At 56.0% G+C, this 17,510-nt stretch overlaps 8 protein-coding genes across 8 annotated transcripts; 4 read left to right on the top strand and 4 right to left on the bottom strand.

Moving 5' to 3' along the window:
* Positions 1-150: 150 nt before the first annotated feature.
* On the top strand, positions 151-1,174 carry IE81DRAFT_51913 (hypothetical protein). The gene has a single exon (XM_025517413.1). It carries the CDS (start codon positions 328-330, stop codon positions 856-858), a length of 531 nt encoding a protein of 176 aa, XP_025371070.1. The 5' UTR covers positions 151-327; the 3' UTR covers positions 859-1,174.
* A 562-nt stretch (positions 1,175-1,736) lies between these two features.
* On the top strand, positions 1,737-5,988 carry IE81DRAFT_329103 (hypothetical protein; the record flags this gene model as incomplete). Its single annotated transcript, XM_025515129.1, has 3 exons — positions 1,737-1,775; positions 1,830-4,503; positions 4,565-5,988. 3 exons carry the CDS (start codon positions 1,737-1,739, stop codon positions 5,986-5,988), a joined length of 4,137 nt encoding a protein of 1,378 aa, XP_025371069.1.
* Positions 5,989-6,168: 180 nt separating this feature from the next.
* On the top strand, positions 6,169-6,756 carry IE81DRAFT_52063 (hypothetical protein). Its single transcript, XM_025517414.1, has one exon. It carries the CDS (start codon positions 6,350-6,352, stop codon positions 6,665-6,667), a length of 318 nt encoding a protein of 105 aa, XP_025371068.1. The 5' UTR covers positions 6,169-6,349; the 3' UTR covers positions 6,668-6,756.
* Positions 6,757-7,044: 288 nt separating this feature from the next.
* IE81DRAFT_346074 (hypothetical protein) lies at positions 7,045-9,100 on the bottom strand (the record flags this gene model as incomplete). The annotated part of the gene is made up of 4 exons (XM_025515995.1): positions 7,045-7,059; positions 7,132-7,401; positions 7,587-7,998; positions 8,190-9,100. 4 exons carry the CDS (start codon positions 9,098-9,100, stop codon positions 7,045-7,047), a joined length of 1,608 nt encoding a protein of 535 aa, XP_025371067.1.
* A 1,601-nt stretch (positions 9,101-10,701) lies between these two features.
* Positions 10,702-11,253, bottom strand: IE81DRAFT_51898 (hypothetical protein). Its single transcript, XM_025517412.1, has one exon. The coding sequence runs from the start codon at positions 11,073-11,075 to the stop codon at positions 10,764-10,766; it is 312 nt and encodes a 103-aa protein (XP_025371066.1). The 5' UTR covers positions 11,076-11,253; the 3' UTR covers positions 10,702-10,763.
* IE81DRAFT_51876 (hypothetical protein) lies at positions 11,020-11,713 on the top strand. The gene has a single exon (XM_025517411.1). The coding sequence runs from the start codon at positions 11,100-11,102 to the stop codon at positions 11,571-11,573; it is 474 nt and encodes a 157-aa protein (XP_025371065.1). The 5' UTR covers positions 11,020-11,099; the 3' UTR covers positions 11,574-11,713.
* Positions 11,714-11,779: 66 nt separating this feature from the next.
* On the bottom strand, positions 11,780-13,039 carry IE81DRAFT_321814 (hypothetical protein). The gene is made up of 2 exons (XM_025513454.1): positions 12,561-13,039; positions 11,780-12,452 (listed from the first exon to the last, which is right to left on the bottom strand). The coding sequence occupies exons 1-2, from the start codon at positions 12,900-12,902 to the stop codon at positions 11,973-11,975; spliced, it is 822 nt and encodes a 273-aa protein (XP_025371064.1). The 5' UTR covers positions 12,903-13,039; the 3' UTR covers positions 11,780-11,972.
* A 1,008-nt stretch (positions 13,040-14,047) lies between these two features.
* On the bottom strand, positions 14,048-15,407 carry IE81DRAFT_287930 (MFS general substrate transporter; the record flags this gene model as incomplete). The annotated part of the gene is made up of 2 exons (XM_025511744.1): positions 14,048-14,391; positions 14,495-15,407. 2 exons carry the CDS (start codon positions 15,405-15,407, stop codon positions 14,048-14,050), a joined length of 1,257 nt encoding a protein of 418 aa, XP_025371063.1.
* Between the last annotated feature and the right edge of the window lie 2,103 nt (positions 15,408-17,510).

Raw genomic sequence — 17,510 nt, 5'->3', positions numbered from 1 at the left:
GGAGCGGGCGCAGCAGCAGCATAACCATCGATTGGTCATTCGACACTGCTGCGCAAAGGTTTCTTTCCGTACGCACGACATACCTACTGCTTACACCATCGCGCTCATCTACGCCGGACGCACAGTGGGCGACTCGGGCCTTAGCTTCGGCTCCACAATCCTTCCACGCACAGTCTGTCGGAGAGGAAATACACCTCGACTTTGATCGGACTCTGGTTGGGAGTCGAGGAGCGACAAGCGTCGGTTTCCGCGCGGTCCGAAGATTTCGCACATCGCGCGACTATAGTCTCTTTGGCCCATACTCTCGGTGAGTGTGCGGATGTAGCTATGCTTCGCGATGAGTGGTGTCTGCGCGGAATGCGGTTGCGATCAGAGGGGTCAAAGCCGCAGACAGCCTTGCATGGATACGAGGGAGGCATGATGAGTCAATGTCGCACCTCAAGCCGAGATAGCTCGATGGGTGTCGGCTGCGTTGATTGCAGATGGCTCGAGCGATCGCTGGGACGCATGGGTGCAGTCACGAAGCTACGTGAAACTCACGACGTATATGCTGCCTCGTTGGTGCATGGCTCGAGCCGCGCAGCTGTACATGCTGGCATTGCCTGCCTCGAATGCTGGGTTTGGTGTTTGAACTCCAATTGCAGGGCGCATCGCACGGCTAGAGTCGCTCAGATTTCGATGCATGCTGGTCATATGCCTCAGATGCTATGGCTACGCTGGCATGATGCGAGTGCCGCCGGTAGCTCGAGGCGGGCCATGAAGGACGAATCAGAATCAAGGTTCGTGATTGATTCAATTGCATCGCGAGTGTTGGCGTCCGCCATCGAAGAACAGCGCATACGTGCTGGTCTGCTCTGAAGCGGAGGAATGGCTTGCGTATATCCATCACAGCATCAGCGCAGACTCTATCACTGCACGAGGTGCGACGATCGCGCTGATTGCTGATGGTCTGGCTCATCGATTCGCAATCGAAGCATCGTAGCTGCAGTGGCACGAATTGAGGTCAAAGTCAAAGTGCTACCACGCCTTGCTTTGCGCCTCTTCGAGCGTCAACAGCAGTCCCAAGTCATCAGATGGGCGTCTGGACATTTACCAGCAGCAACTGCGCCCAGACTCGTTTGTCTCGTTCATTGTAGCCATTATGCGTTTGTTTGCGCGTTCTGTACGCTGTTCGAGCGGCGCTTAATGGGGGGCTTGACGATGCATGATCGCCATCAGCATGGATGGTTGGGGCGCGCGGTCGTTTTGTGTACACTGGTGCCGGAGCGAGACTCGTGATTCACGATTGCCAAACTGCCTTGATTGCATGGGCGTACAACATCGATCTGGCTGCGCGCTGATCGTATGAAATGTAAGGGTAATCGAGAATGAGGAACGACGGTCAGGCCATATAATCACGATTCACGATTGCTGATGGTGCTGGCCGGCCGGCCGGCAGAGGGGGTGCGCCGCGCAGTCACAAGTCAAATGTGATTGGACTCGTGCGCGCGATGGCATGGCCGGGTCAGCCATGCATGCCACTCTTGACTCTTATTGCTTTCTTCTTTACTCGTGGCTGCGCGCCACACTTGCCTAAATTTGGTTTGGTGATTCGTGATCCTCATTCAGATTGTGGCCATCAAAATGAAGCCATGGCGGTTATGCAGAACATCTGCACACGCACACGCACATCTCTGAGGCTATGGCGTTGATAAAGGACGATCGAGTCAAGTCATTCCCCTCCAACGTCGAGCTTCATGGCCACACTCAGGCCGCTTTTCTGCATGCTGCGCGCGGTCTATCTGTGCACTAGCTGACGATACCATCACCTTGCTCCGCTGTCTCCTCAGACCACCGTCTTCGCGCTTCTGGCCGCAGTTCAAGACGGCACAGACAACTTGGCAGAGCGCGCACTCGAACCAACTCGCTTACATCTATCTGCACGCTCATCATCGACCACTCTCGACCCTGTCCACCTCCGACTGCACTTGCGGCTGTCATTGTCGAGGAGATCCGGTCCAGCGCCTATTGCTGGGCTCAAATCGCCAAAGACGTCAGCGCCACAGCCACTGCCCCAAGGGGCTGGTCTCGGCCAGCCTCTAGTGTCGGGTCAGCAGGATGATACGCCATACAGGGACGGCATCCAGCTTCAGCCTCCTGCTGTGAGCGGTGGTGCGCACGCTATCGATGCGGCAGCAGGGATGAGTAGCGGTCACCACGCGCGACAACCCAGCCAAGGGCAAAACATTGGCTATCCGATGCAGCCTGTTCAGCTGGCTTCTGCTATCTCGCATACACCCGCTGGCTCGGTCTCTGCCCTGCCTCCTTCGACCAACCCAGCCTCTGCCAGCTTCGGCGCAGCGTCAGGCCAAGCGCCCACTCGCACATTTGCCGCCTTGCCTCGCAACCGCAGCGCGTCGGGGTCGGTGCAGGCTCATCGAAGGAATGGCTCGAGCGCAGACTCGTTCGGATCTTTTCCTTCTTCTTACTCTGTCAACGATTCGGGTTACGCCGTTGAGCACTCTTTTGATGGCATGTGGGGACACTCTACGATGCCGCAGACGCCTGGAGAGCACTCTAAAGTCCAGACGGCTTTCGCGGCTGCCCTACAACAACAGCGCCAACAGCAACAGCAGCAACAAGCTCAGGCCCATGCCCATGCCCATGCCCAAGCCCAAGCTCAAGCTCAAGCACAGGCGCAGGCACAGGCACAGGCACAGGGCTCGTCACAGATGTTTAGCCATCCTCATCACGACGCAACACACCCAAGCCATGGCGCTCAACCCAGCCACCCAAGCATGCCTTCCCAAGGTCAGGCTGGCGCCGTGCCAGTCTTGCATGGCTCCCACTCAGCTCAGCCGTCCCAGGACTTGGCTCAGCAAGCAGATTTCTTTACCTCTGGAAGCCTGTCTAGTATGCCCACCAGTCAGCCGGCTTTCCAAGACCCATTCTCCAGCTTGATGGATGCAACCACATCCCTCGCCCATCTCAACGCTCCTGGCGCTAGCTGGCCTACGGCTGACGCAACCAGTGCCACGTCCAACGACCCCAACAACTCGCTTACTCCTCGCGCTCTGGAACAAGGAGAGGCGAGTCATGCCCAGCCGTCACAAGGAGCCCAGGCTCACAGCCTGCAAGGCGCAATCTCGGCGGCTCATCAGAGTATGCCTGGACACCATCACAGCCCTCACGCTAGCATCCAAAGCCGCGATGTGCAAGCGATGGGTCCGCCTGGCGTTCAGTCACTGCAACGTGGGCAAGGATTGCCGCCTTCGACCTCGGCTCAATTGCACCAAGCTCGCTCGAGCGCATCATCAGCTAGCGGTCCGGACCACGCAGCGCTCGAGGCAGAACAGAGTAGCGTCGCGGCAATCGGTCAGATTGGATCCTTGTTGGAGGCCGTGGCGGAGCTCGCCATCAACGCGAGGGATCTGTTCCTCCAAGGAGAGCATGGTGGGAGCAGCCAGTGCTTAGGCGACCTGCAGCGTAGTCTTACCCAGATTGGCGAGCTTGGATCTCGCAGTGCAGCGCTAGTGCACTCCGAGAGCTCGGAACAGTCGCTGCAGCCGGCGAAGATGGATCCTCAAGATCAGACCCACCGCAGAACAGGCACTATGGACAGCGAGAGTGCGCGCAAGAGGGCCCTACCCGTGCTGGAAGAGCTGGATGTCATGCCTTTCAAAACACTGCGAGCACAGGATGGCACGCCCATCGAGCAGCTTGCATCTGCCCCGCCCTCTGCTCCGCCCTCGGCACCTCCAGGCATGATCAAAGCGCCAGGTGTGGGTCATGTCCAAATCCCTGTACCTCCAATGTCGGCTCCTCCACTCCACCACACCGTCTCAGCGCCACAGGTCCCTCAGCTGCACACTATCCAGACGCAATTCCAGACCAGCAACGAAGAGGCTGGGCAGGAAGACGGGCACCAAAGTCAGAAACGCTTCCGCACAGCGCAGCACGATTCTTCTCAACAGCAGTCGCCAGTCACACCACATACGCCTTTTAGCCAATTTGTGGCCAACCAGCTTCCCTTTTCGAGCTACGCGCAAGGCTTTGCGCCTATTCCTGCGAATCAGTACTATGATGGTGACGCTCGGTCGCGCAGTCAGTCTTCGGCAAGCGAGTCCCTCGGCGGTCTCGGGCTTGCTGCGGACCTGGGCAGATCGGCGCAGTACAACCATCTCACGAATGGCGTAGCTGGGGTGGCCTTGCAGCAAGGTCAACACCAACCGCTTCGCCCGCCCTCGCCCGAAGACACTGGCTTCGAAGACGCTCAGGAAGACGTTGCTGATTCCGTTGCTCTAGCAGCTGGAAGGTCCAGGAGGGCAAGCGCAGCTCATGAAGACGGAGGAGATACTCAGAATGACAGCGTCGTGAACAAAACGAGCGGGTCTGCCATCTCTCCGGAGCTGCGTGCTCGACTTGACGTCGTCTTTTTCGAATACCTCCGCGGCGTGTGCTCCGATCTAGAGGCGACCGATAGCCACGGCGATCCGATTCACCAAACGCTCATGCCCAAACGAAGTGAGTTGAGTGCTCCTATTGCGTCGAGTGCGTTGCTGATTGTCCCCGCTTTCTCTTGCAGTGGCTCGCCTCGAGCAATCAGAAGACTTTCGGCCGTTCAAATTCCGCATCCAGGCATTCACAAATTCCTTTCAGGATCTTGTAGGCCAACGACTCGAACCCGGCGTTTCTGTCAGGACAATCAAGCTGTACCTCTGGTCCTCGCCCTACATTTCTCGCTTCGCAAAGAACAGCATGCCATCCGGTCAATTCAGCAAGCACAAGTCCAAAGGCTCGCACATCTACATCATCGAGGCGAAAAAGGTCGGGACGGGATCCACCGCTTCGGACGGCACGCCCATCTCGAGTTGGGACTTTCGCCAATTCGAGCCGTGCATTCCCAGCCCTGCGCAAAAAGTGGCCTACACTAGCGGAGACTTGCTGTGGCAGTGGAACGTTCGCGTCTGGCATCCACGACACGCCTCTGTACGTGCCGTCTACAGTCTTCTTGCGCATCCTGCGTGGGTGAATTGGAAGGATGGCGACCACACAAGCGGCGTTCTGCTCGGCTCACCCGGGCCCGATGGGCAGGGCGGTGAAGTCCGCATCCAGGCACACTACGTCAACGATGGCCAGCTGCACCGTCTGGAGCACGCCTTTCATCTTGCGACCGCAAAATTCGTACCAACAGACAAGAGCGCGACTCAGAGCCTTGAAAGTACGCAGGACGAAGACGCGCACGAGGGAGCAGAGCAGGACTTCGCGCCTGCTGAAGATGCTGTGATGGCTTCGGCTCCTGGAGAAGCTACTCGGTACGAAGTGATCGATCCTCAACAAGCTCCGCGCGTCTTGTCACAGATCGCCTATCCGTTCACTCCCCCCGTGTTCAACAACGGCGTTTTCTTTGCGCCTCAGGCTCCAATTGAGAATCACCGACAGCAGCCTTCCAGAGAGTCGCAGCATGGTCAGGACGGGTCGCCTTTGCGTCCTACAGAAACGGCACTTCCTCCAGCGATCGATCAGAGACAGGGGCAAAATGTACCAGACATTAATCTGTCAAACATGCTCCCTCCTCATCTGCAAGCTCAAGCTGGTCAGGCCCCGCTTGAGCCACAGAAACAGATCCAAGCCAATCAAGTTCGCGCCATGCTGGAGAGGCAACAAGAGCAAGCATCGTCCTTTCAGCTCTCCCTACCTCCTGAGCGGGCGGCTCGAGCAGCTGCAGCTGCCGCGGCAAATTCGGCCAGTCAGCAAGGACCCATTCCAGTGTCGGGAGGCGCTGCGTTCCAGTCCCATATTGCAGGCAACCATACGCCCATGTCTTCGCTACCTGGAGATGTTCGCGCAGCTTTGCCTGCCTTTTCGCCCCTGGCTTCTCACTCGGTCATGCCCAGCAATGCTGATCCCATGCTCTCGCCAGCGGTCGCTCTGGACTTTGATCCGCTCGCAGAGCATGCTGCGCAGCTCGAACAAATGCAACGAGCAAATCAAAATGCTCGCCAGTGAGCTGCAGCGGTGCCAACAGATTTCAAGGCACCTTGGCGCGCGCTTTTCCAGGCTTTCTACCGATTCGCACTCTCATCCAGGCGCGCAGGCCGGGCCCCGATCTCCGCGCACCTCTCTCCATCCCTAATCTTGCGCCCTTGTTCCAGACCTAACCCGCGTCATCGTCATTGTCCTTTTCTCGGGGTCAGCTTTCGTCATCCGCATCATCACCAGAGGCAACCATGCATCAGACTCTTTGAATCCGTATAGCAAAAGTGCCAGCCACGAGCACGAGAAGGTCGTGCTGCTTCCTTGCGGCCAGCTGGTTGCGCCTTCTTCCTACCTTACACCATCTCACCGCAGTAATCTCGTCCGATTCAAAATGCGTGCCTTTGCGTCATCGACCGTTCTCTCCCTTTCGCCTTCTTCTGTATCCCAACGCTCCTTTTTCCAATCCTCGCTGGTCCAGACATCAAAGAAGTCTTTTGGCACGGCGGGCATCTGCTCGCACGCTGCAACTTTCCTCGCCTCGACTTGGTCCGCTTCGTCTGCTGCAGCACGGCAACAATGCATCCACGCTCCTCTCTCTTCCTCGACCAGCCTACATCCTTTCCTTTTGCTTCTCCCATTCTCCTCTCGCCAAACCGTTTCCCCCGTCTCCCCTTTTCCCCGCTGGCGAAACCGCGTCACCGTATACTAAAAAGTCACTAGAATGTTTTCCGCGTATAGTCGAACATCGAAATTCGAAAGGCAAACAAGAAAAGGGCACTCGGAGCGTCGCGTTCTGGCAGCGCTGGCAGCTCACCTCTTTCGTTCGAGAAAGCGAAAAAGAGTTGAGCGTGAATGAGCGTCACTTGCGGATCAAGCCCAAATCGTAACCCAAGGGGAGGAGGGGGCTCAGGGGACCGGTTTGTGAGAGCGTGCAATGAAGCTTGGGCGACGAGGGTCGCGAGGGGCATGTATTCGAGTGGTGACGTGTAAAGCATCTTGATCGTTCGCGCGAAAAAAGGGGGGGGGGCGATGGTGCTTCAAACTACTGCTGCACAGCACCGAAAAGTGGTCGAGAGAGCTTTGGAGTTAGCCAAACAACGTCTTTCGGGAGCAAGAGCAAAAAGGCAAAACTGTTCCGGAGAGGGGGAAGAGAGAGAGAGAGAGAGAGCTCACCAGATCGTCCACATCTCGCGCACGCAACGGCTGCGCCTTGTGCGCCTCCGCCTCTGCCTCTGTCTCTGCGTTCAAACGGCCCATCTCGATTCTCTGACCCTGCTGCACCTGCCTCTCCAGCAGCTCCTCTCGCACCTCTTCTCTTTGCCTGTTGGCCCGTGGAGCTTGTTCCAGATCCGCTGCTGCTAGATTGAGATATTCGGCGACGAATAGACGCATCAACATGGTCCAGCCGTAGTTTGTGCCGTAGTCCAATGCAGAGGCGTCATCCTGCAGTCGCAAGCACGATGCGCATGCGAACGGGGATGAAGGGAGGAGGAGGAGGAGGAGGAGGAGGAGGAAGAAGGATGTGTCAGAGTCTGCGTAGCTGGATGCGGACGGGGGCGGGGATGGAGGCGCGGGTATCATGGAATGTGGAAAGACGAATTGGGAGAAAAAGGGGGATAGATACGCACCTTCATGGTGTGCCAAACTGCGGGAAATGGCGTGGGAATGAGATGAAGGATAGGCACTCCATTTGCAAGAAAGGGCAAATGATCATCCTCTATGCCACCCCACGCATGTCCACCGAACCATTTCTCATCATGCCTGTTGGGTGTCTGATTAGGTGGCCAAAAGAGCAATTCCTGCTGCAGCCTCTTTTGAGCTTCGGACAAGCGCGTATTCAACCAGCTGGTGCCTGGAAAATATGGAGGAATCTGTGGATGACTAGCTCCTAGGAGGTCGAGTAGAACTAGGTGCTCTATCGTGTCGATGCTGCGTACAGGCCTTTCGCTCGCGAATCGAGCTTGAGACAGACGCGCTGCTCCCACTGGTGGTGCGTGCGGCGGCGAGTGTGCGGAGCGAGTCCAATTGCTCGCCAAATCCCTTCGAGTTTCGGGCAGCCAAGGGAAAGGGAAAGAGAAAAGCGGGAAAAAGAGGGAGCGCAATGGGGTTGAGCTTTGCTGGACTTTTTCAAAAAAAAAAAAAAAACAAAACAAAAAAAAAAGAAAAGAAACCAACGCGCACACGATTGCGTCCCAGCACTCCCGACGAGATGAAAGCTCCCACACACTTACTTGCTGCCATATATGCTATCTGTGTGCGTCCACTGTCCATAAGCTTCTTCGCCGTCGAAAAAGATGAGCTGCAAAGTGACATCCGATCCTTTACCCTTTCCTTCCTTGGCATACCTCCTCTCCGCCTTGTCCAGTGCCGCATCGAGGGCAATAGCGGTATCGACGATGATGGCGCAGGGAGCAGCGCTATCCGTCGCACCCAAAAACCCTCGTGGCAGCACTTTGGAATCGTAATGAGCGGCAAGCGTAAGACGTCTAGGACTAGCTGGATTCTTGGTGATGACCAGATTGGTCATCTTTTTGTTTCCATGCGGCGTCTTGGTCTCAAAGGGCAACGTCTGCACGTGCCAACCCAAAGATTTGGCATCCTTGTTCAGAGCTTCAAAAGGCTCCTTTAATGCATCCAACACCTTTTTAGAGCCTGCGCTCTCGGGCACGCGAGGAATGAGGATGCGAGAGAGGAGAGAGGTGCGATCTCGATGATCTACGAATCGAGCGGGATCGCCCAAAGCTGGGATCAGCGAGAGGTTCTTCAAGCGCTCGAAACGCTTCTCCAGCGACGCTTTGCGCTGAGCTGTGCTCGCTGTCACCAGCAGCAGCAGGCACAGACCCACGCAGATCACAGCGCTCTGACTTGCCCAAGCTCTACTGCCCCCTCTCAAAGTCCATGTCGACCTTCTCCTTCTCCTGCTGCTGCTGCTGCTGCTGCTGATGATGGTGGTGGTGTTGCATCTCCGGTTGACAATTCTGCAGCCGTGCTGGCTGTTGCAGCGAGATGGTCCGCCTGCTCGACTGAGCTCGCGCTCCTCTTCACGCTGCTCCTTCAGACTAGATGGCCCAGCTTCGTTCCCCTTCCCATTCCCGTGCCCGTTCCCGTTGCCAGCCCACCACGAGACTCTTTCCCACCGCATCGTGGCTCGATCTGTCTGCAGGTGTCGCAGCGACCGAGGGCGTCGAAAGGGTGTAGAGATGAAGGTGGGATTGGAAGAATCTTGGAAAAGAGAAGTCGCACTCGTAGACTTGGCTTTGGTTATTGCCTCCTTTTCCTTCCTTGCAAGCTTGTATTTTGATAGCAGCAGTCCTGCGTGCGTGTGTATGTGTGGACGGTCGAGGCAATACGCCTGAAAGATTGCAAGAAAGCTTGGACTTGACGCTCGAGTGCGTTGCCCCCCCTTCTCTGCGTCTTCGTGAGTGTTGGATGGTGGTGAAAGGAGTTTAGCAGGTGGTGGGGCGAGCGCCATGTATCCTTGCGCAAGCTTGGTCCTGTATCTTGCGCGGGCGCAGAATTCGCTTCGTTGGCCGAGGCGGGCGCCCACACACGCGTGCGCGCGCACTACGGGTCTGTACACTCACGGCTTTGTATGAGCAGCGTTTATATTAGAGTCCAGAGCGTGAGTGCTGTGTACCGCGGTCTGTGTAGCTGCTGAGTTATCGTATATGGCGACCGCGGTGGCTTGATTGATTCACCATTCGAGATTCAAGATCGTGATTGGTGATTTGATTGCTCGCGTGAGTCGCACATATGCATTTGAGCAGCTAGGCGACGATCCAGAGACAAGGTGATCCTCCGTCGGCGTTGTTGATTGCTAATCGTTGGTAATGAAGGCAATTAGTTGGGCCTTATTGCTGGGTGTTGGGCGTCATGGGCAGTGACAGACCTTTCAGCAGAGCTTAATTGCATGATGTCCAAGCTGTTGCATATCAGCAAATGATTCTGAAGCAGCATTTGATTCCATCCTGTCGTAAAAGTGAATGTTTTCATTTTGAAACTCACCGCGAATATATCTTCCATCGTGAATCGCAGAGTGACCTGAAATCACGAATCAAGAATGGGAAGCTAGGCATACAAATTGCACGCACGCACATGCCCTGCTGCACGCGCGCGGAGTGCAAGTCAAGAAGATGAGCAACGCGTTGGCAAGGCTTGGTTGGACGCGCGCTCACCGTGACTCTTGGCTCACGTGTCACAACCCGCCCTCAAGCAGGCAAGCAAGCAAGCAAGCAAGCAAAAGCCACGCTCCATGCGGAATTCAACCCAGATAAACGAACCTGTGCTCCAATCATGACAGCAACTAATAAGCTTGATTCGTGATTGCCGCGATGGTCGCAAAAGTTTGAATTCCATTGCCCAAAAGAAGTGGGGGGCAGCTAGGCAGCATGCGCGCGCGCAGCATCGACGCAATTAAAAGGCAAGAGCGCGGGGGCCAAGCTTTGAAATGAAATGGGGTCCGTGCGCAAACAGCTATATGCACAGCACCCCCGCGGCCGTACTCCCGACTGCCCTTCTATACATACGGCGCTATCAGGAGCATCATCCAGCAAGAGTTCTGCTGTACCGTACCGTCGCGGAGCACATCACGATCGAGCTGTTCGAGCTACTCTTGTTTCCCCATTGCTATTCTTTCGCAAGCACACTTGTGTTGCAAGGAAAGAGGGAAAAGTCAAGTGGCAAGAAATAGAACGGAACAGATCAAGCCTTGAACGGATAATTTGTGTCGGGGGGGGGGGGGAGCGCAGCAGGATCATGTCGTGCGGTCGACGTATACACTCAACCCTCGCGATTCATTCGAGATCTCAGCATGCATGCATGCCAGCGATCGATAGACGTGAGAGATGGCAGGCTGAACAGATACTTTTATCTAGACGCGTGTGAGTGTGCATGTTGTCGTAGGCAAGAGTCTGGGCGTGGGATCCGCAAGTCACATCGATATGAGTATAGTATTTTATGTTACACGTGGGAGATGGTCTGAACATCGCAAAAGGAAGGAAAGCGAAGAAAAGCGGGGGGAGGGTGGGGGCGTAAGAGACGTGGATGCCCAGGAAACAAAGTGGTCCTGGGGAGAGTCTTGATGAGCAATTCTCATGTGGTAGCCCCAAGCCGTTCATCTGTAGATTGGTAACATAACGATAATGATGCCGTGGGAGGCATTCAAGAGCACAAAGATTGCGCAGCCATATGTATCAGGAGAAGAAGCGACTAGACGTGGAGTGGCGAGGGTCGCATTTGGTAGGGTGCGCACATCTCCCGCGGTCGTCAAGGCCGATATCGCTTCAGGGAGAGAGGGGCGGCGAAGGAGCAAGATGTTTCCACCTGGGATGAGAGAGCATGCTAGGTCTATCCGCCATGCTCAACGATCCTCGTCTAGCGTGTTCCCTCACCGCAGCCTGAGCATCTTCCCTGACCAAAAAGGGAGAAGGTGGACGCTGCACAGGCGTCTGTCGACCGCTCGACGATGTTGCCCATTCCCTCTGCATCGCGCCGCGGTCAGGCTCAGCTTCGCCTTGACCTGTGTCCATGTGCATACCGCCTGCCGAATCCATCCATGCGCTCTCCACCATCCCAATGTCCGCCTCGGACTGCGATGCGGGGCGCGGCGCGTGTGATGCCGCAGGATATGCAGCTCTTGGAGCCCCAATGGCCCAACCAGTACTCAAAGACCTTCTGGGTGTACTCGCCGGACTCCTCAATGTTTGAAAAGCAGGCGATGTGGGTGATCTGCCCACCTCCGCATCGTGTAAGCTTCTCCTACGATCCCCCCCTCCATCCCCTAGCGGCGAAGGTCGAATGGGAGTGTGCGAATGCATAGAGGAGCCCGACTTGCGTATGGGACTTTGTGGCAAGGTGGACTCGGAGCTCCATCGGGCAAATGGTGCAGAGGGTGGGGTCAAGGTAGGTGGCGTGTCCTGAGTCGAAGCGCGGGCCCATGATCGTCAGCGTGCGCATCGATTCCCCTGCATGGCAGTCATCTATCATCCCTTCTGTGTTGGGAAACGCGCGAACAATCACCATTCGGAGGACACTGATGAAGTCCCACTCACCTCGTCCATGGCGTCCCCACGCGGCACATGTCCGCACGCTGCTGGTTCTCCTAGCTGCTCTGGCAAAGACCCAGGGCCTGCAGTCGAGTGCCGCGTCCAATGCTCGCTCGGCGCAGGCTGCAAGAATGCAGCCGACAATGCCTGCTGTCCTCTCCTACCCGTGCCATTCGCATCCAGATCCTCGTCCATTCCCATTCCCAGTGCAGCAACCGCAGCCGCAGCTGCACTCATCCTGACCCGATCCGACTCGACTGAGGACGAGGATGCCTCATCATCGTAGTGCGCATACACAGTGTTTGAAGCGCTATCGTGGCGAAGCAGAATGCGCGCATGTCGATTTGGGCTATCGTGCGCGGATGCGACGAGCAGCTGTGCTCGTTGCTCCTCGTTCGCTAACCTGAAGTTTGTAGGCGTCTGCGTCCTTGCTCGCAAAAAGGGACGTTTCTAGTGGGCGTTGTTCGGGCCAAGCAGCACGCAACCTGGGTCAACCACTCGTACTCCCAGCACACCTGCTCCACTTGCACTTTATCACCGCAATCGCACAGCGCTCACCTGCGTGCCCCCCTTGCTCTCTGGCGAAGAAGGAGAGGACGAAGAGTGGCTTTCGCTCCTTCTTCGTTTGAGCGTAGGACTTTGAGCCCAATTGGAAGGTCCAGCCTGATCCTCTAGGGGCCGCATAGCTTCAGACCAATGGCTCACAGACAATTCGTGCAAGCTTTGACGAAGAGGATGAGGAGGGGTGAATTGGGTGGGGAAGGAGGAGGGGGACGAGGATGAGGGTGAGGGTGATGATGATGACGATGAAGCCATTTGCGAATCCTCATTGTGATCCGGATGCCTAGCTCGATCTGGATTCGACTCCATGGCTAGCAGCAGCTCTCGCTGGGCATCCATCCTGACCCGCTGAGCGAGCAGAGACGCGAGATGGGATGGTGCCCGCGCTTGTATAGGTGGAGCTGCGAGCACCGAATCGCGCGTCCGCGTGCGGTGGCGTCACAAGGGCGTCATGGGGAGATTGAGCAGTGTTGATGGGGGGGGGGGGGGGGGGGGATGCTCAGTCCAAGTCCCACCGAAGCAAAAGCATGGAGAAGTCGACACGAGTGTCGTAGGTGTTGTGATGATTGGTATAATTCCACAAGCTGAACAGATCAAGCATATATATATATGCTCGTAACGCCATCGCGAGCAAATAGAAATTTCAACGTCTCACTCGTCACCGCTGAAGACGCAACTCTGGTCGCGCGGCGACTGACTCCTTCATCTTTGAGGCTCCGATCGAGCCCAGCCTTGAAGGCGCATTGCATACATGCTGCTTCCACTACCTACATATATCACCGCGCACCGTACCCATGCTGCCTTCTCTATAGCTCTGCCGATGCAGCATGCATGGTGTGCTCGCACGCACGCGCGCGCGCGCACGCACGCACGCCTGAGGATCTCGCTCATCTGAATTGGCCGGTCGTGACTCAGACTGTTGAGTAAGGTGCTGGGTGGCACGGGCCACTTGACTTGACTTTGACCGCGATTGTACGTTTCGCTATAAGGTTGGCTGGAGCTCATGTTCACGATCGAGCAGCATACATATCGCCCCCATCTGTTCAAGATTGACGATCCATAGGCGCATTTATCAGCCATGCAGCGCGTCGATATACGATGTGCGAGCTTTTGCACCTGCATGGCGCTCAAGCTCACAGGCCCGGCAGCATCAGAGCCTCAACAGAGTCGAGTCAAGAGTGCGAGGCATGTTTCCATCGCAATTACGAGCATACCCTCTGCGTGCCCAGCTGACGCGCTCACAACGAGTGTTGTGTTGCAGAGTCGTGACTCGCAGACAAGCGCAACACATCTTCGCTAGAGAGGCCCAAAGCTCGTGGATAAAGTACAAATGGTACGGCACGGCTGAATGGATGACCCGCACAAACAACGTTGACAAGTAGAGTCGCTCATCACGAATGGTGAATCGATTCAATGTTGAGTGCACTCACGAATGTCATTTTCAGTCTGCTGGGGATGAAGAACAGACTTGCATTGACGACGTATCATATCCTTCCCTTTACCCTTCCTTTGAGCGCAAGAGTCCTACTAACTATCATGAGCAACGTCCCAGCAGTGACGCAAGCACCAGCAAAGCCTGCAGAAGCCCACCAATCAAAAGGAGCAGCAGATCCAAGAAGAGCGCCACTAGCCGGCGTACCGAACAATCCTCCCAAGCTGCATACAAAGAAGCACATGCCTAATCTTGTTCCAAAGGTGCTGGTCGATCCTAGTTGACCTATGGCCGAGGGGATCAGCGAAACGTAACAGCCGGAAGAGTATCCGTAGAGGATTGCAAAGGGGATCAAACCAGCCAGGGATTTGATGGCGAGGGGAAAGACAAAGACGACTGCGATGCGCAGAGAAGGAAGCGAGGTGAGCGAATGCAAAGGAAATGAGGAAAGCTTTGAGCTCCAGCAATGCGAGACTTGATGCGGCCTCGTCCTACTCACGTATGGACGACATGATCAAGTGAGGCAAGATCGTATTCATCCGTCCGAATCTATCCGCCACGAACCCAGGTAGCACGCGTCCAAAGACGCTTCCAGCGTTGAGCACCGAGAGCCAATAGCCGCTTGCAGGAATGTCGTACGTCCGAGTAGCGACGTCCATATAAGTGAAGGGGGTGTAGAGACCGAACAAGATGAGCATAGCTCCGAGCACAAAGCAAGCGTAGGCTGGTTGTTTGAAATGCTGCAATTCGAAAAAGGAGATGCGCCTCCATCCGCCATTTTTGTAGGATTGTGTGGGGGGTAGACGGGTAGGCATGGTGAACCATGCAAAGAGGAGCAGAGCCAAGGCGAGGAAGCCGACGACCCTTTGAGCCCAGGCGTAGCCGATGGAAGATGGATCTTGCAGTTTGGTCAGCATGATGGGTAGACATATGCCGCCTGCTGACGAGCCGCTTGCTAGGATGCCCATTGCAGTAGCTCTTCTCTTCGAGAACCAGTGGCTCGGCACAGCCACCGAAAGGTTGAACACGATTCCGAATCCAAGTCCTAATCCCACACCTTGAGCCAGAAAGAATTGGTAGTACTCTCGGCATAGGGAGAGCAAGAATTGCGAAATGATGAGGATGACCATGCCGATGGTCAACAAGGGTCTGTACATGCCGACATCGAAAGCTCTGCCTGCAAAGATGCCAGATGAAAAGATTCCGGCGTACTGAAATGCGCCGATCCACGCAATCTGGCTCGAGCTCTTGTCCAGCAAGAAATTTCGAGCGTAGTACTCTTGATAAACGCCAAAGGAGTTGGCAAGTCCGAATGTGATGAAGGAGCAGCACCACGATCCTGCTATCGTCAACCAAGCTCGATGTCCTCCTTCTGGAAAGTATACTTGTCCATCGCCCGTCTCTTTCGCCATCTCTTTTTGCATATCCAGCACCTCCTCCTCCCCATCCATCTCCCCGCTCTCTCCTCTATCTCTTGCCTCCTCCCCTTTCTCCGCATCCCGCGCTGCTCCTGCCTGATTTGTGGCGCCTTGATCAACCACCTCGACTGTATTTTCAGCAGCTCTCGATGACTCGAGTCGTATCGCCTCTTGTTGCGACGCATGCACAGAGCGTGACATTGCTGCCCTAACCTGTCCTGTCCTGTCCTGTCACCATGCACTACGTTTGACGCTCTCGAGTCTCCTTGGGCCCCCGCCAATCCCTTTTCTTTTCCAAAAAAGAAGAAAGAAAAAAAAAGGAAAAAAGTGGTGTGGGCCTTACTGTATCAGAGAGGCGGGGGGCCGGCGTAGCATTTGTCGGTTGTGCAAGTTAAACTTGGCGAAAGCGAGAAAGAGGATGGAAGTGCAAGAGAGGCAAGATGTGCATGGAGCAAGCATTTGCTTCGAACCGGATGAACTTCACTCGGAACATGGCCTGGCATGCAGCCGCCTCAACAGCAAATATAAGACCCCGGGGGGCAAGAAGAGCCGGATGGCGTCCGAGCGGACCAACTTTTTGACGAGCAGCAAGCATGCAGCAGCAGCAGGGCCTGACAGGCAAGTTGCTGCACCGCCGTGCCCGGTATACACTCTCGACGCGTGACTTTGCAGTCACCGACCGATGCGCCGAGTCTTGAAATTCCGACATGTGTTTCATGCGCATGGACGCAGCAGCAGCAGCAGGGAGCAGAAGCAGGAGCAGGAGCAGGAGCAGCAGGCGGCTAGCTGCAGGCTGCGGGCATCAGCTGCGTCGATCGAGCAAGCCAGTTCGGCAAAACCTCTTTGGCAGCTGGTACTGTACAGGCAGCACGTACGTACAGTGATGCAGCTTGGGCAGGCATCGAGCCTCTGGCGCCCGGGGCCATGTTGATGGGATCCGCTCTCTGACTCTTCTGGACACGAATGCGCGCTTGGTAGATCTGGCAGCTGGACAGACAGGGTCTCGATCAAGGCGCTTTGGCGGCGCAAGTGGGGGCACGACGCTGTATATGGAGAGAAGTTGCTTCGTCGAAGCTTCAGCCGATGGTTCCTCTTTCTGCTCGGGGTTATCGATTAAGCGGTCAAGGGGGGGGGGGGGGGAGACAGATCGACATCCCTTCAGCAAATCAGCAATTGACGAATCAAATGAACGAATGCCTCACCATGCCCGTGGCTGGAGTGAAAGCTCGTTATCACATCAAGGTCTCTCAGAGGGCCGTTCGTGCTCGTCCGAGCTCGGTCGAGTCGTCGCACGAATAGGCTGATCTGATTATTTGCAACAACGGTGACGCTATACATTCACGATTACTCCTTCGGGGGTTCCAATCAACGAAGCACGGCCGCGGCCGCGTGAAGCAAGCGCGTGCACTGCACGCGCAACGCGGAGAATCGTCTGCTTGGGCCGCGTCCGTGCGTGCATGCCGTGTGCAAATCCTCCGATCGGAACGCATGTGCATTGGGGCAATAAGCGCGTGGAGGCAGCTAGCAGACGAAAGTTCTAGATGCCCGCCGAGTGTGAGGCTTTTCTCGTTTTGATGTACGCGCTGCTGCTGCTGATTCAGCCCACAGCCCGCACGGCGTTGCAGCACGCTACGCTGCTGCATGGTGATTGGTGACTTTAAAACACTCGAGGGGTCCGAGTGTGATTGTGATGTCGCTCGAGAAAGCGAAGGGGCAACGAGGCGAATTTTTGGACAGACTCACATTCGTGCGTGCTTCATGCTCTGCTCTTTCATCCATTCCGAATGCGGAGTTGGGCGAGGCAAACGTTTTGCAGCTAGGGAGCTTGGGCGTGATTCAAGAGTATTTTATGAAGAGCGAAGCGAAGAAGAAAGTCGATTTGGACCCATTGTACGCGGCATCCCGCACTCATTGGACTTGAGAAGGATGATTGCAAGGGAACAAGCCAGAAGCATCGCAAGAAGAAACGGATAGAGCACCGCGCGAGCTTTGAACGTTGGAGCGGACAGAGCAGACGTAAGCCGATATCTCGAGCTGCTCCACACTCACGACTAGGGCTGCTTGCACGAGAAGGGCGCAGGAGCGGCGCATCGCGTC

Source organism: Ceraceosorus guamensis, assembly GCF_003144195.1.
Source record: "Ceraceosorus guamensis strain MCA 4658 unplaced genomic scaffold IE81scaffold_15, whole genome shotgun sequence".
NCBI classification, from domain to species: Eukaryota; Fungi; Basidiomycota; class Exobasidiomycetes; order Ceraceosorales; family Ceraceosoraceae; genus Ceraceosorus; species Ceraceosorus guamensis.
The sequence above is the reverse complement of the archived record's forward strand: the minus strand, read 5'-3'. Positions and strand labels throughout refer to the sequence as shown.

What these genes read in the sequence shown, in the direction of transcription:
- IE81DRAFT_51913 (XM_025517413.1), top strand. Translation starts at nt 328, where the DNA reads ATGCTTCGCGATGAGTGGTGTCTGCGCGGAATGCGGTTGCGATCAGAG.
- IE81DRAFT_52063 (XM_025517414.1), top strand. Translation starts at nt 6,350, where the DNA reads ATGCGTGCCTTTGCGTCATCGACCGTTCTCTCCCTTTCGCCTTCTTCT.
- IE81DRAFT_51898 (XM_025517412.1), bottom strand. Translation starts at nt 11,075, where the DNA reads ATGAACGGCTTGGGGCTACCACATGAGAATTGCTCATCAAGACTCTCC.
- IE81DRAFT_51876 (XM_025517411.1), top strand. Translation starts at nt 11,100, where the DNA reads ATGATGCCGTGGGAGGCATTCAAGAGCACAAAGATTGCGCAGCCATAT.
- IE81DRAFT_321814 (XM_025513454.1), bottom strand. Translation starts at nt 12,902, where the DNA reads ATGGATGCCCAGCGAGAGCTGCTGCTAGCCATGGAGTCGAATCCAGAT. An exon ending in AGAGCAAGGGGGGCACGCAG is followed by an intron (nt 12,453 to 12,560) that starts GTGAGCGCTGTG and finishes AACGCCCACTAG; the next exon opens with AAACGTCCCTTTTTGCGAGC.